Below are 17,494 nucleotides of genomic sequence, written 5' to 3' on the forward strand. Positions count from 1 at the left end.
GAAATGGCAAGATTTGGCAACTGATTGGCTATGTGGGCTAAGGGAGTGTGAGGAGTTCACAATAATGGTGATGTTTGATGGATCTCGGGGACTAGAAGAATGGAGGTGCCTTCAACAGAAATAAAGGTGTTTGAAGGGGGAAGGTAAAGATAATGATTTCTGTTTTGGACATGTGAGATGCCTCCAGGGTGTCCAGTTTGAAATGTGCATTTGGTAGCTGGTGATAATGCACTTCTTAAGCTCAGGGGAGAGACTGGGGCTGGTTATATAGATCTGAGAGTCATCTGCATAGAAATGATAATTAAACCCATGGGAACTGATGAGATTGCTAAGAGAGTGTAGAGAGAGAGACACGATGCAGGACAGTGTCTTGGGGACATAGCTGGGAGCATGATATAGATGATGAGGCCAGCAAAGGAGACCAAGAAGCAACAGTTTTAGACATGTTGGAGGAGAACTGGAGAGAGTGGTGTCATGAAAACCTAGAGAAGAAAGAGTATCCAGGACAAAAATTTGGCAAATATACTGAAAAGGATGAAGGCTGAGAAAAGACAGTCAGATATGATAATTAAGAAGTCATTGGTAACTTTATCATCATCATTATTATTATTATTTTATTTTTAGGCAATTGAGGTTAAGTAACTTGCCCAGGGTCACACAGCTAGTAAGTGTCAAATGTTTGGTCTGAGGCCAGATTTGAACTCTGGTCCTCCTGACTTCAGGGCCAGTGCTCTATCCACTGCGCTACCTAGCTGGCACCCCCCCCCCCCCATTGGTAACTTTGGAGAGAAGTATTTCAATTGAATGATAAACTTCATTTTTCCTAATCTATAAAATGTATTGGACAAAGTGAGCTCCAAAGTCCCTTCCAAATCTAACATTTGGTGATAATGGATTTCATAGTAAGTGGGTTATTCACAGCATAACCCCTTACTGTTGGAAGAGCTACCAGTACTGACCAAATCGCTCCCTTTTTAACTACTTCTAGCTCTAATAAGACCAGTTCCCTGATGCTGATTCTTTCCTTCCCCTCAAAACATGAGGAGGCTTTTCCTAAAAGAAGGCAAAGCACTCTGGGACCTGATCAAGTTTCCCTGGCTTCCCCAATGTGGCTTCCAGGTCATTTAGAGCCAGGGTGTCGTATGTGGGCCACAACACTCCTGAATATGGCCCAAACCAGATTAAAATGTGATTAGGAGTATTTAACAAACTAAATAAAAACAGAACAAAACATAGATAATACTAATATGTGTTTTTTAAGTCAATATGTGGCCCACAGGGATTCTTATGTATGGTTTAGAGGCCCCTGTTTCTATTTGAGTTTGACACACTGACCTAGGGGCATAAAAAAGTTCCAGCTCCATGGAGTCTAGGCCTCTCAGAGTTGGTGGGTGCCTAAGACCATGTCCATGCCCTTAGCACCTTCAGGCCGGATGAATTTCCAAATGGAGATGAGGGAGGCAAAATGCCAATGGATCCTTGCTATATCAGGGCAAAATAAACCTCCTCTTTGTTAAATGTTCAGTGACTTGTGAGTGCCTCATTTCATCTAACATTGAACCTAAACTAATTGGAGCTGCACCTCCAACAGTAGCCTAGAAAGCGCCAGAAAATAGAGTAAAAGTTACTCACCAGAATCATATCCAGAAAGAAGAGGTCATTGTTTCTGAACAGTCTTCTAGTCTACAAAAATGAGGAATCTTTGCTCTAAGAAGGTATTGGGAAGATTAGGTTACTTCAGCAATTAATAATCTGGAGAGTTAGTGTAGTATAATGGAAAAAGCATTGGACTTGGAATTTGGAAAGACCTGGGTTTGAATCTTGCCTTTGACACTTAGTGACTTACTTATAGTCATTTAGCTAACCTCTGAGCCTCAATTTCTCCACCTGTGAAACAGAGAGGATAATACCAGTACCTACTTCATAGGGTTGTTGTGAGACCAAAGGAGATAATATGGATAGTGTTTTTCTTACCTTAAAGAGCTCTATATAAATTAGCGTTCTTTTTATTATTGTTCTCATTATCAGGTTCACCCCTCCAAAACTCAGTCAAATTAAGTGAGGCATAAGGAAGTAGTGATTTCCTGTCCATTCCTGATCCAAATCATTACTGATAAGTTTAGTAAAGTGATAAGACTCACGTAGTTAGCATATTGTTTTTCAGGCATTGATTTGTTCATTTTCATGGATTTTCCTTGCTCCTGACCTTTCCTTTTTTCTACTACCTATTTCTTTTTTAGCCAATCTACAACTTACATCTATAGAACCTTTCTATGAAGAAGAGAGGGAGAGGAACTCAAAAAGCCCCATTTTATGTGTTACAAATTTTGGTCATTTGGATATGGAAAAATTTTAATCTGTTGCCTCAAGTTGAGATTTTGGATTAGATTACTTGTGGATTTCTCTCTGTGTGTTATACTTGAATTTTAGTATACTTGAATTAAGAGTCACAGTTGGTCCAGAGTTGCCCAGAAATATGTTCTTGAAAAACGCTGAAACTTGGAACCATGTTATGTAAGTAAGTTGGGGGCAGGGTAGTACAGTGAACAGAGTGGTGGGTTTGGAATTAGAGGAGCTGAGTCCAAATTCTGGATTAGCCTCGATTCACTTTATGAATCATTGGGCGAAGAACTTAGTGTCTCTGGTTCTTACTTCCCTCATCTTTACAGTAAAGGGGTTGGAATTTATAGCTCAAAATCTATAACCTTATGAAGGCATTAAGTCTATGAAATGTTGGAAAATGGAGACTTGTGTCCAAGATTTGATAACCTCATTTCATAGAAAAAGATATTTAAATATATAGTATTGTAATGGGGAAAATAGCTCTCTTGAAACAGTGCTCACAAATTAAAGAATGCTACAAGGTGAAAAGAGGGACAGAAAAGGAGATCCTTCCTCACCTTTAAAAGCCAGATAGGAAAGGAGAGGAAGGGCAAAACTTCACAGATTTCTCTTAGAATGTATGATGAATGGAGCAGCTAGGTGGCGCAGTGAATAGAGCTCTGGCCTTGGAGTCAGAAGAACCTGAGTTCAAATCCAGCCTCAGACACTTAACACTTACTAGCTGTGTGACCTTGGGCAAGTCACTTAACCCTGATTGCCTCATGCAAAAACAACAACAAAAAAAAAACAAAGAGAAAAAAAAAGAATGTATGATGAATGGTAGGTTGTCATATGTTCTAAATTCTTTTGGGTTGAGTTCCTTTTTAAAAATACAGCTGCTTCCTGGGAGAGCCTAATAATAATAATGACCGCACACTCATATTTAGTACTTTGATATTTACAAAGAGTTTTGAGCCACGATGTCTCTGTGGGGTAGGTAAAGTATTATCAACTCCATTCTGCTGAAAAGGAAATTGAGTCTCAGAAAGGTTAAGTGATTTATACTTGCTCCCCCATCTGGTAAGTAGCAGAACCAAAATTTAAACTCAGTTCTCTATTCCAATGCTTATTCCACTGTAAAAACATCTAAACTCCATTTGCACCTTAGTTTGATTACTTTAATTTGATTGCTAACATCGAGCTAAGCTGTGTGAATGGGGGAATTTTGATTGGGAGGTAGGAGAGTAATAATAAAGAAGAAGAAATTTTTGGAGGTTAGGGCTCTTTTTTTTTTTGTGAGATGGGGGACACCAGATGTGGGCTGGAGTCCTAGATTAAGGAGTTGGGACAGCCAGAGGATCACACTGGGGCACTTGTTGACTAGAGGGTGAGTTAGATAGCATGCCAGAAAATATGAAGAAGAGCCCAAAAAGGGAGGTGGAGGGTGCTCCTGATGGTAGCAAACATTGGTTTTTCACTGGAAATAATCTTGGTACCAATAAACATTATTTCAGTGCCCACTTAGGTAGATATCTAGTGTATTCTGTAAATGTCAAGTATTGTGTAAATTGAAACATTGGTATTGCCATATAAAGCATGGAAAGGTATACCCAAGTAATATCATTAAATTGTTCTTTGAAAATTTGATGTTGGACAGAAAGCATTACAAATTGTTTCCATAGGAACAATGTTGTTAATGGGTACTGGCCTGAACCTTACAGTGGGTTTCTGGGCCGTTAAGTGAGATTTGGCAATATATACCACATTAATAACACTGTATAAAATGATGTTGCCCAGGCAGCACTTTGCCATGTCTACCTGCCTACAGAAGTCAGTGTAAATTGAAACTGTAACTCCAAGTCATACTGTATCTATGTTCCAGCTTATAAAGATTTTCCATAATGTTTGTTCAGTAGAAAACAGCATTTCTACCAGTGGGAATTGGTGCATTGTGGATATTAAGATTAAGGAATATTAAAGTCACCCCTGGTTATAGTTAGTCAAAAAAAAGTAATAGACAATCTTGACTTATAGGATCATAAAATTTGGAACTTCAAAGTCATTTAGTCCAGTTCCTTCATTTTACAGTTGAGGAAACTGAGGCCCAGATACTTCAAGTGACTTACCCACAGTCATGTGTTTATGAGTAGCAGAGCTAAGGTTAAAGGCTAGGTCTTCTGATTTCAAAGCTCTTTCCACTACACCATGCTGTTTTACTATCTCTTAATAATTTATGGGGGTGTGTGGAATGCCATGGGGGAGTGACTTTCAGTGGTACCATCTTTTATAAAAATACAAAAGATTAATGAATGCCCAGATCCCTGCCTTTCTCATCTCCTGTACTTCTCATGGTGCCCCTGACTCTAATTCTGCTCAAGATGGAGTTACCTTTTGGTATCTGATTAGTTGGAAATTAGAATTTGTTTTCTCTTAGAAATAATGTTATTAATGATGATTAGCTGTGTACAGTATTCAGTTCAAAAAGCACTTATTAAGTATCTACTCTGTGCCTAGGCATTGTTCTAGGTGCTGTGAAAAGAAAGACAAACAGGATGACAGTTCTCAAGGAGCTTGCAGTCCATATTATAGGCTAGGTAGTTTGTGGACTGACAAGGACATTAAAGTACATTCATCCTGATGCTTCCATGAGAAACTGTGTTTTGAGTGCTTAAATGACTTAGATGCTTTTCAGTTTTTAGACCACATTTGTAAGTTGTGGACTGCTTGTGTAAGTGATAACTGAATATAATAACATACAAGGACGTTTCATGGATTTCACCGTCATCTGAGAAGATGCACTATAAATTTTGTGTAGTCAGGGAAACTGTTTAACTTTTGGAAAAATCCAATAACTTTAATGGAGATGTGAACTTTAATCTTAGTAGAAAACTTTTATTCCTACTTTAAAAACAAGATTATGCTTTTAAAGCAGAACTCAGTGCAAAAGTAAATTTTGTGCCCTACATCCTAGAAGCTTTATTCTCAGTAACTATCAAAAAGACCATTTTCTTCCAAATTTGATATAAGTAATAAGTGTGTAAACAACTTGCTTGTTTATAATTTTTCCTTGCTTTCTCGTTCCTATCCTGGACATTGCAGAGTTCCCTGAAACATTGGAATGAGTAAGCTAGACATAACCAGAAAGTCTAATAAAATAAAGTTCCCAATAATGAATGACTAAATAGAAATAGCAGCGTAAGTCACTTGGCTACTAAGGTAACAGGCCATATTTTAAAATGCAGACCAGAATATATAATATACACAGTGTGCTCGAAAGTAAATGCTACCCCAACTTAGTGTTTGGATTGTAGAAACCGCAGCAAACCTAATAGATCCGTTGAAGTTGTGCAGCTCCAATGTTTAGACTCTGAAGAAGGTAGAGACAGGAGCTTCCTTCTGAAGAAGGCATTCCTATTGTACCAGTTGAGGCTGCTATATGCATTTTCTGCCTTATGAGTGTTACTGCCCTTGTGCCAAGGGACCAGAGAGATTAGGAAACCTAGAACAGTTGTGATCCTTGTGGAGAAAGAACCACATAAGGTAAGGGCAATGAAAGTCAGCTTTTTCATTCTTTTTTTTTTTAAGTCTCCCTCCTACCTGGCTTTTGACAGAATATTGACTAGAAACCAGAAGCCCATTTTTGCTTAGCCTTAAGGGCAACTGTTTACAGAGTCGCAGTGTTACATAGGTTTACTGTGTCGTATGTCCGTGTAACACTGGATTTGGATCTTGTATTTAGCTGCCAGAAGTGACTGTGATGAAGTAGAAGAGATAAACTGATAGATTGGCTGCCAGAAAGATGTTGGGAATCAATCAGATAAACAGGGCAGAGAAATAGCTTGCTGTTTTCTAGTGATAATAAACCAGTGGCCTCTGGTCCCTGCATTTTTAAATGTAATTGCTGTGGTAATAATCTCCAAAATAAGCAAATGAAAAAACATCCTGGGAGGTTTTTTAATTGCGATTGAGATACCCTTTTCCCCTGTTGCAATAAAAATGCATCTTAAGGAGGTGGGTATTTTTTTAAAATGTGTTTTATTTCTTAGAATGCCTACTTAAGTAAACAAATGAAAATTAAAAAGGAAACTATTTTCTTAGGAATTTATTCCCCCTCTTCTACCCTCCTAATGGGTTTAGCTATTTAATTTGGTAAAATATCTACATAGTTACATGTGCCAGCCTTCCAAGATAATTACTTATATGGGTTAAAAAAACAAAAACAAAACAGGCTTTGAAATCAAACCTGTGTTATTGGTGTCTGGTTAGGACAATCATGTATATTTTAATATCTTCTCAGAGGCTTTTCACTTGGAAGATTTAAAAAAATTTTTCAACCTCTAGTGCAGAATCCTGGTTTTAGTGGTGAGTCAGGAGGGCTTACTTCCAGGATTATCATTATGACCTTTTAAAAGAATTCCATTCTGTTTCTTATTGCCTTTCAATACATTGCTTCACATTCACTTAAGACTTGAAGGCCTACTGTGAATTCCAAGATCTCTGTTACTGCTGATGGGCACTTGTAACAAACGTGTTACAGCAATTAAAAGGAAAGCAGGAGAGTAATTTAGGGTTCCCATGGAGTCATTTGTATAGAGTGAGAGTCTGGGCCTACATATTGTATCTTCTGATGGGTGACTTATTATCCTTTGATTTTCTCTTAGAAATCTGTCTCTGAATGTGCTAGCATCTTATATATAGGCTCATCACTTTATAGTAAAGTAAGTTTAGCCATGGGGAGAGTGAAGATGAGGTCTATACTTTTAATTATATATAACAATGAATTTTGCCTAAGGAAGATCTACTTTCTTGTAGGAGATTATAGGACTATAAGTTAACCATCATCTGCCATTGTCCTCCTGTTGGGGGTAGGCTGATGCTAATTCCTTTTTGCCACGGAGCCCTTCCTCTCTGACCTTTTAAAGATTCTCCATTGATATCGATGGAGTGGACAAAACTAATCATAAAACGATGAAGGGAACGTTGCTCCCACATATTGATCCATTTGAAATGAACTGCAGGACAATAAGTCTTCCTAATGGACTTCTGTTCTCTGCTATAACCCTAGCCACCTTTTTAAAAGATATATAAATATGAAGGGGTTAACATGAATTCAGTCATGCTCTTGCCACTGGGTTGCGTCTTATTGATTGTAGTTTTAGAGCTGTCACTGTGCCATTCAGAATTCCTACTGTGCCCTTTTAAAGTCAGTGCTTGGAGATGATGAATAAATCAGTTACTTTCTTTTCTCTTCTAGCTCCTCCGAGAACTCATAGAACGGAAGACCAGTTCCTTGGATCCTAATGATCAGGTGGCTATGGGCAGGTAAAAAGTTAGATATATATATACCTTCCTCTTCATCCGTAGAAGCTCATATAACTTTTTTTTCCTTTGAGCCTCCTTAGCTCTAAACATATCACTCAAAGACAATGATTGATCTAAATTATAAAGCTCGAGTACTCTAATAGAAACCATTGAGATAAAACATCAGAAATTGTCATATGCAACCTGGGCCTGTGCTGTTCCTTTGGGAATTTGTAAAGAGAGTATAAAGTGTACATATGTATTCTGTTTTTGTTGTTGGTTTTTAAGTCCTCTTTTGATTTCAGCTGTGACCCTTTTTACCTGCTTACTTACCAAAGGGTAAAGAGCAGCCACTCTGATTAAGTGCTGCCTGCTGTCAGAATTTGGCCTTGTGTCACAACAGGTCCCTTACTCATAGTCAAATCTGCTTTGTTAAGACTACCCCAGTGTGAGACCTCCAACCCTCCCTTGAAAGATCCAGCACAATTAAAAATTGGAACCCAGCAACATTGCCCAGATGTCAGGCTAGAATGTAAAGTTGTGTGTGTGCGCGCACACGCGCACGTACCTCATGTAAAGTTGTCTGTGTGTGTGTGTGTGTGTGCGCGCGCGTGCCTCATGTAAAGGGGGGGGTGCCTCATCCTGCGGTTAGAAAATGAAAAGGGCATTTAGAGTGCTGTCTAATGAATAGTATACATTCAAATAGCCATGAGCCATGATTTGAAAAAGCATAAAAGGAAACAAAAGCTGGAAAAGCCAGAATGGGATTCTGGGCAGAACAGCATTTGAGGAAAGCCAAAGAATGCGTTGCAAAATTTGTGTTGATGAAATAATTTTATTCAAGTAAAATATTACTTGAATTTTAGGTTAATGTGTCATGGTATTTTGTGTATGTCTGGAATATTATGGAGAACTATTCACTATAAATTTAACATGATAGAGCAAAATTGCATTTAAATAGTGATTATATTATACATTTATCTGACTTTACAATAAAATAGATTATGGTAATTAAGATTATATTAAGATTGCAGTAATTGGATTTTGCTAGATTTTTTTCAGATGTCGAGTTTTCATTGTGTAAATCAGGTAAAATGACTAGCTTATTTTTTCTTTCTTTTTTTAAACATTTGTTCCCACCAGCAATTTATGAAAACTTTCTCGGCTAACCACTCTTTACTTGAAATTAACTCCTTAATGCCACTTCCAATTGAAAATGACCACAGAAACAAATTTATTGTTTTCTCAACTTTGTCTCCTTTTTTAGGTAGGCAGATTTAAAAGCAGTCAATGTGATATTTAAAATTGGACATAAAAACACCTGGGTATGAGCAGAGTAAAATTTACATTTAGAGTATATCTGCATTTAAATCAGAAGTAGCAACAGTAATTTAAGAAAAAAACTTACCCATTTAAAACATTTCAAGAAGACACAGCGTCTCTGTTAAATTGACTTTTTCTGAACTCTGGCAAATTTAGCACCTGTCACAACTGCTGCATAGAGTAAGGATCCTTGTTAACCAAATTTGCCATACAAGTTCATAGCTTGCCTTTTGTTTTTTTATAGTTGCCAAAATGCTTTTCAGTTAGTCACTTTGGTTACCACCTGTCTTGAAGAACAAGTTGATGGATTGATAGTTTCTTTCTGCGGGATTATTAGTGAGAATGGCTCCCCTTTGTTATTCTGTATGTAATAATTTCTGCTTGTGATGATACCTAACCTTTTCTGTGGGTGTTCTAGGCAGTGGTTGGCCATCCAGAAGTTACGAAGTAAAATTCACAAAAAAGTAGATAGAAAAGCCAGCAAAGGAAGGAAACTCCGGTGAGTTGTAACTTGTATCTTGAAACATTGTGGTTTGTCTGTGTGTTTTTGCTGTACTGTGTTTGTTACGCTTGTCCTGATAACTCTTTACATTGATGATGAGGGAAAAGTAGCTAAGGTTTTGGGGTTTTCTTGCCACTGACTTTCTATATGAACTTCTGCATGTTCCACCTTATGTGACTTGATTTCTCTGGGTCTGAAGTCGTGATAACAATTCCTGATACTTTCTTATCACATTGTATGGATAGAAGAAATATGTGCGAAGTCCTTCAGAGAAAGGCAATAGAAAAAGATTGTCTTTGGAGTTTTGTTTTGTTGTAATGCAGTTAATAGCATATTATAATGCATTTATTCCATCATCTTCTTGAGAGTTGTATGTTCAGTGCTTAGTGGAGGGGGGATGGGACTTGGAGCTTGGAAGATCTGGTTTCAAACTGCACTTAAGGTACGTATTTGCTAAATGACTCTGGGCAATCCATTTAACCCTTAGTGCCCTGGTTTCCTCATTTGTAAAATGAAGAGTTTGGATATGATGGCCTCTGACTTAGGCTCTAAATCAGTCATAATTAACCTGGAGCCCATGCACTTGTTTTTTTGTTTTTGTTTTCGTATGTTGATAACTATATTTTAGTGTAATTGGTTTCTTTTGTAATTCTGTGTGTTTTATTTTATGCATTTAAAAATACCATTCTGAAAAGGGGCCCATAGGTTTCACCAAACTGTTGCCAAAGGGTTCCAGGACACAAAGATGGTTAAGAAACCCCGTTCAAAGTCTATGATCTTCTGATTATTGATTTAGTTTCCTTAGCTTTCTTGGTTCTGTGTACTTACACAATATGTAACAGAATGTTTTCGGTTAAAAGGTCATGACATTCATAACATTATGCTTGTGTGTGCATGTGTGACAGGAAATTTTGAAAATCCTCCTTTACTCAGTGTTTTAAGAGAAGGTAGAGATTTTAGTCACTAGGAAATCCCTTGGTTCTTCAAGCCATCACTTAAAGGGATTGCAACTGAAAGAAGGACCAGGGGCAAGATTTGGAATGGTTGGGCTTTTCAAATCAAATATTTCCAGAAAATGTGTTTTTCATCGTAGATTTAAACAGACCTAAGCTCAGAAGAAGCCACACATAATTCAGAAGGTCCTTTGAGGAAAGGTATAATCATAGTGTTTTGGAAGGACTTTGAGCAGCTAACCAGTCCATTTTCCCTGCCTTAAGGGAACAGCTACCCATTGACAAATGTGAATCCATTATCTTTTTAAACAGCTCCAGAGGAGATTTAATAACCATTCTCAAGAATTGATACCAGTATCTAACAACTCACCATTAGGAGGAGAGCATGTCTTTATCTAACCTAAAAGCTTCTTGTTGTAGTTCTTTCTTAGAGGAGGTAGGAAGTAATTGTCATCCTCTCCTTAAAGATGATTAATCAGTTAATCAAAAATTGATTAATCACCTACTGTGTACCAGACACTGGACTACAGAGACGAAAATGAAATAGGCCATACTATCAAATGGTTTACATTCTAGGAGGTGGAGGGGAGGAGGAACAACATATATGTATATGAGTATAAATTGAGTAAAAGTTTACAGAATAAATACAAAATAAATGTGAGGTAGTTACTGAGGGTGCTGGATAGAGCTGTCACCTAAAGGAAATTAGGGATTCTTTGAGGTGGAGGAGAGAGAGAGAGCATTCCAGGCATTGTGTGGTTGGTGAGTGTAGAGGCACCAAGATGGGAGGCGGAGTGATATATGTGAGGAGCAGAGACAAGGCCAGTTTGGCTGAACCATATCGAGCTAGAAGGGGAATAATTTTGTACAATGAAGCTGGAACAATAGGTTGGGCCCACGTTTTGAGGGGCTTTAAAGGCCAAACGGAGGATTTTATATTTGATTCTGGAAGTAATGGGGAACCACTGGAGTTGCAGTAGGGCAGTGACGTGACTGGGAAAGATAACGTGTTCTCTTTTGGACCTCTTGAGTCTGAGGTGTCTATGACACATCCGTTTTGAACTAGAATAGGCAATTGGTGATGTGGGATGGACCTCAGGGAAAAGAATGGGGCTGGATGTATCTCTCTGTGAGGCTCTGCTTAGAGACTGCAAAAGGCCGAAGAGTGAGTGAAGGGTGAGGAAGTGGAAGCAAATATTCCAGTTTACCAAAAAGAAAGATGAACGTAGACTCTTCAAAATAAAGGCTGATGAGCCTGGCTTTGATTCCTGGCTAAGGAGTCAGAGCACATTATTAAAGACATGGTTTGGGAGCACTTGGAAAGGAAAATGGTCATTGCTACAAGTACATGTGAGTTCACTAGAAATGAGTTATGCCAAATTAACCTCATACTGGATTGGTAGATTTGAGGAACATTATAAATATTGCATACTGAGATTTCAGCAAGATACCTGACACAAAGTCTCCTAAGATATCCTTATAGATATGATGAAGGGGTAATTTTTTTCCAATCAGCAAAAATCCACTTTCATTTCCCTCCTGCTCCTATACCCCACCCCCAATAAGAAAGAAAGAAAAATAAAATCCTTGTTACTAACATGTATAGTTAAGCAAAAAGTCTCATTTTACACTGAGTCTTTCATCTCTCTCCAAAGAGGTAGATGGCGTGTTTCACTATTGAGTCCTCTGGAATTATAAGTAGTCATTATGCTAATCAGAATTCCCAAGTCTTTCAAAAAGGTCTGTCTTTACTATATTACTGTCACTGTATAAATTGTTTTCCTGGTTCTGCCTATTTTTGCATCAGTTTATACAAGTTTTCCCAGGTTTCTCTGAGTCCACTCCCTTCATCACTTTTTATAGCACAATAATATTCCATCGCATTCCTATGCCATAATTTGTTGCTATTCATCAATTCATAGCACTGCCCCCTCAGTTTTAAATTCTTTGTTTAATTCATTGTAAAAAATTATATTTCTGTACATCCTTTAGAGTTTATTTTGCTTAAGATTAGCCTCTCCTTTAACATGCCCTCCAATTTCCCCCTTCTCCCCTTTCCTTCCTATTTCCCTGTTGAATGAAATCTATTTTTATACCCAACTGTGTATATGTACATGTGTTATTCTTTCCTCCTTTGACCAGTTCAGAAAAGAGTAAAGTTTAAGTGTCAGTCACACTTCTACCCTTCAGCCTATCTCTTTATTTTGTAGATTTCTACCCTGATTATGGGGGATGATTTTCCCTTTCCTCTCATTCCCACCCAAAGTGTATTCCTCTTTCCCTCCCTTTCCATTCTTCTTTTAATATCATCAAGACATAAGAGAACCCTCCTAGGTCTTCTGTCTGCATAGGACTCCCTCTATGACCCCTTGATGATGATAAGGTTCCAAGGTGACACATATACCATCTTCCCACATTAGGATGTAAGAAATGTTGATCTTTGTTTAATCCTTTATGACTGTCCATTTTTATTTTTTAACGTTTCTCTTGACTCCTGTGTTTGCACTTCAAAGTTTCTAAACAGCTTTGGTACTTTCATCAGGAATGCCTGGAATCCTCTATTTCATTAAAGATGTGTTTTCCCCCCTGCAGCATTACACTCCATTTTGCTGGATAAGTTATTCTTGGTTGTAAGCCTATATCCTTTAATCCCCTGGAACGCCATGTTCTAAGCCCTCTTATTCTAAGCTGGCAGCAATAGTTTTTCTTTGACCTGGAAACTCCGGATGCTGGCTATAATTTATTTCCTGGAAGTTTTCATTTGGGTAACCAACGGATTCTTCTTCCCATTCCTATACCCTAGGCCTTCCATGATGGATCTAGAACCTCTTTTTGCCCTGATACACAGCCTCCCTCTGCATTGGAATGCTGCTCTATTTGGCACACTCCTGGTCAGGCCCCATCCCCAGTATCTGTAGACCCTCTGTATCCCTATACTGACCTGGCCTGGGAAAATGACTCATTCCGATTTTTTTTTCTTAGATTTCCCTATCAGGATTCAGTCTGTGTATCTCCTAGATCTGGTTGTATAGGGGTGGGAAGATGAGGAAGGAGCTCATTATATACTTTTTGCTACTCTGCCATCATGGCTCTGCCTGAGTTAGACAGACTTTTAGAACTGGCTTAATGACTAGACCCAAAATAGTGATAACTTATGATAGGTCAATGTCAATTTAAACAAGCAAGAAAGTGGAGACATATAGTCCCCCTTTTCTTTTGTCAGCATCAGTAGTCTTAGTAATTAGTTTTGTGACTTACCATGGAAAACTTATCATCTAGTGGCCAAACTTCTATTGATAGCCCTCTCTGAACTGAGCTAGGCTGATCCTGAGAGAACATTATCGGGCCCATACTGGAAAACTTTTCAGATTGACAGAATTTACAGATTTTGTGCCCTACCAGCATAGCCTCTGAGAACTAAGGATAACCTCTATGCCACAAAGGAGAGCAGAAAAGGCCATTAGTTCAGGACCTATATTAGAAGAAAAAATACACTTTATTAACAGAAACATAGTGTCCATAACAAGGAAGGTGATTCTCCCATCATACTCTGCCCCTGGGCAGACCATATCTTGAAAATCATGGGCATTTCAGAAGTGATACTGACATGATGAGGCACGTCCAGGACAGTTACTAGGAGAGTAAGACAGCTAGAAAAACATGTCATAAGATGATCAGTTGAAGAAACTAGGAATGTTCAGCTGGAGAAAGAGAACCTTGGGGGGGAAGGTAAAGTATATTTTGAGACAATATGTAATACAGTCTTTAAAGATTTGAAGGGCTTTCATGTGGACAAGGAGTTAGTCTTACTCTCCTAGGCTCCGGAGGTAAAACTGAGATTATTAAATGTGTGTACGTAAAGGGGATGGAGTAGTGGAAGGGAGGGAAGGGATAGATGAGGAGGTAAGAGGGGAAAAGATACAAGGAAAAACTTCCAAGGCTATCCAAAAATAGAATGTGCTACTTCAGTAACTAGTGAGCTCTCTGTTCCTTAAAGTATTCAAAGGGAGGCTGGATGATCTCATCAAGACTGTTGTAGAGATTTTTGCTTTGTGTATGGTGTTGGACAAGATGACTTCTGAGGTCCCCTCAATTCTGAGATGCTAGTATTAAAGATTTGAGAGTAAATCACTCATAATGTTGCAATCATGACAAGATTCACAGAAAGAATACTGACAGTCAATAATTTTCAATGTTGCCAGGCAACAAAGTAATTCTTCCTGTTTTTAAGAAGCTACTGTGGGCATACCTAAGATTTTATGCCAAGCTTGACTCTACTGATTCCACTGACCTTCCATACGACCCCATTCAAACTCAAGATTTAAACAGACAGCTTCCTACAAAACAAACCTATCACAAACCATGAACAAAACTAGGATTTTTCTGACATCTCTTTTGGCATCAATCTACACTTTTAAGAGTCTCATTTCATTCCAAAATAGAAAACCATTGATAAAAAAATAACAAGAAAAAAATTTCTAAATCATCAGTAATATAGACTGTTCTTACACAATCTTGGACCCTTAGATTTAAGCACAACACCAGTATAAGGCCAGAATATAGTTTCGTCTGCACAGATGAGTTAGCCTGGAAAAAGTCTACTACGGACTGCATGGTCCTAATCCTATCCAGGAGGCACTTCACAGCTGGGTTGGTCACAGGGAGAACTGGGAGCAACATGGGTAATGGCACCAACACTTGGAAAAACAACTCAAGGCACATGCTTTACTGATTCAAAATCAAAAGACTATGGGGACTGCTAATCATGATGGTAAAGCTGAAGTGGATGGTGAAGCCTTGCCAGGGTGCCACACCATGTACATTATCCTCAAAAAAACAAAACAAAAAAACCCCCCAAACACCAGAAATATTTCAGCTTAAAAAACCGATATAACAAAAATTTATTCAAAAAAGAAAGCACACAAAGTGAAAAGTGTTAATACCATTAAAAAAAAACAAACCATAGATCAACTAAAATAGCCAAATAATCCAAAGTAACATAGATGTCAAAGGAAGCAATGCAAGATATTGCAAAATGGACAAATGCCACAATTACAGAGTTAAGGCAAGAATTAATACTGGTAAGAAAAACAAAAGAAAAGCTAGTAAAAAATGAAATGCCAGAATTTTCATGTGAGGCAGATTGACCTAGTATAAGTTTTTGGAGCAATTCCACAAGCACCTTATACGCCTAAGCAGTCCATAATTTCTGAGATTTCCCAACCTTAGAAAACATCCCAAAATGGTAATCTTAACAGAAAAAAATGAAAAGATATACCCCCTAAAGACAATGACTCTCTCAGGGAAACTAGATTGTAATTACTAGCAAAATACTCTACTGGCAAAAGTTGTCTTGCTTTTGATTTAACAAACAACTACTAAGTACCTACCATGTGCAAAGCACTACTCTAGGCTTGGAGAACAGAGTCCCAGCCTTTAAGAAGTCCACCTTCTTTCAGGAAGTAGGAGATGTACAGAAATAAATATAATACAAGGGCACTGATGAGGAAAAAGAAAGGGTTGAGGCAAAGAGTCAGGAGAAACCTGAGAAAGGGCAGATCCCATCCAGAGAGTGGCACTTCCCCAAAGGCTCTATGACAGGTGGACTCCAAGTTGCACCCTTCAGGAAGAGGAGGCTTTCAACAGGTAAGATTTGAACTTTCCCAAACATTCCAGGCACAGGGAACAGACTGTACATCTCCTTCCTTATAATTTAATGAACAGCTTAAGAAGGCTAATATAAAAAAAAGAAAAATTTTTTTTAAAAAAGGCTAATATGAGAGAAGAGCTGCCACCGAAACAAACCATGTCTCCATCCTTTCAAACTGAGAATCACCAAATCTGATGAATTTAGTATGATCTGTGAGACTCAAGAGACTGCATTCATCTGCTAAACTATCTGCCATGCTTCTGAAGTGATTTCTCCTCCAACATTCATTTAGATTTCTCCACTTAGGTTATAGTTACAGTTACAGACTTTCTTTCTCATTACTTGATGAGCATTGTTCACATTTAAAGGTGAACTAAGGTAAACAAGATACTGTAACAGACTACAAGGGGAGTGATCCTTAAGAAGAAGATGCCCTGGTCCTCGTCCTCAAGGAGCTTACAACACAGAAAGTCTGCACTGACATTTTTAAGTCCCCTAAAATACAGCACAACGGGTGGAGGGAGTAGAGGCAAAGGCAATATATTTTCCTATTTCGGCTGGAGGTGATACCAACAAATTACATAAACTCAAGAAGATTAGCAGCTGGTCATGTATAATTACAGTGTACTTCACTATTCTAACACATCTGTGATGTGGGGATCCCCTCCACCACATCAGATTTCAGCTCATCCACACCATCTCTTGTGTGACACCCATGAATCTACTACAGGGGATCCACCAAAAATGATGTGGCTTCCTCTAGATCTCTGACATGGATATCTATCCAGGATGTTACCTTAATTAAAAAAAAACCAAACCCTAACCACAAACTTGAAATAAAATGTTATCAAGGTTAGAAGTACAGTATTACAGAGCAAAAGCTTGAAGATAAAAACCACAGAAGCACCAGGTAATCTCAACTCAACACTATTTAAATCCTTCATTTCTCACCAAGCTGCCATCTGAACTCCTCCATCATACCCCAGAAAGCTCTTCATCATGGAAGATTACTTCAGTCCTGACACCATGGAAGTACCCTCAGCCCCTATAGTCTCCCCTCTGATTGAACATCTCTCCTCCCAGAACCTCCCTTTAAGAAGGGTGAGCAGGCCAGCTTTTACTTCTCACAAACCTTCAATAGACACCTCCACCACACGTTTTTGATCGGCACTCCACTCTTCATTTCCAATTTCCTTTTGTGTTGTCTTATCCCATTAGAATGTAAGCGCCTTGAGGGCAGGAATTATCTTTCTTTCTGCTTGTATTTGTATTTCCAGAGCTTAGCTCAACGCCTGGCACATACTAAGCATTTAATAGATACCTGCTGCACTGCTGTAGTCTTCTTCAGTTTTTCAAATATCACCAAATTCTTTCAGTCTTCATCTAGTTTACTTGAACAAATAACATTAATTCCCTGGCATATTGCTTGTGCTGGCCTCATGA

General features: G+C 38.3%; 1 protein-coding gene across 3 annotated transcripts in view; it reads left to right on the top strand.

The window, feature by feature from the left end:
* The window catches only part of AATF (apoptosis antagonizing transcription factor), a 123,450-nt gene that overhangs the window by 52,896 nt on the left and 53,060 nt on the right, over window positions 1-17,494 (top strand). For all 3 annotated transcript variants that reach the window (XM_020991781.2, XM_020991783.2, XM_020991782.2), the window contains exons 9-10: window positions 7,577-7,644; window positions 9,365-9,445. In XM_020991781.2, the coding sequence (XP_020847440.1) occupies window positions 7,577-7,644; window positions 9,365-9,445 (149 nt within the window). The remainder of the gene's footprint in view (window positions 1-7,576; window positions 7,645-9,364; window positions 9,446-17,494) is intronic.

Source organism: Phascolarctos cinereus, unplaced genomic scaffold (genome assembly GCF_003287225.1).
Source record: "Phascolarctos cinereus isolate Bilbo 61053 unplaced genomic scaffold, phaCin_HiC Scaffold_5;HRSCAF=322, whole genome shotgun sequence".
In the NCBI taxonomy this organism is placed as follows: domain Eukaryota; kingdom Metazoa; phylum Chordata; class Mammalia; order Diprotodontia; family Phascolarctidae; genus Phascolarctos; species Phascolarctos cinereus.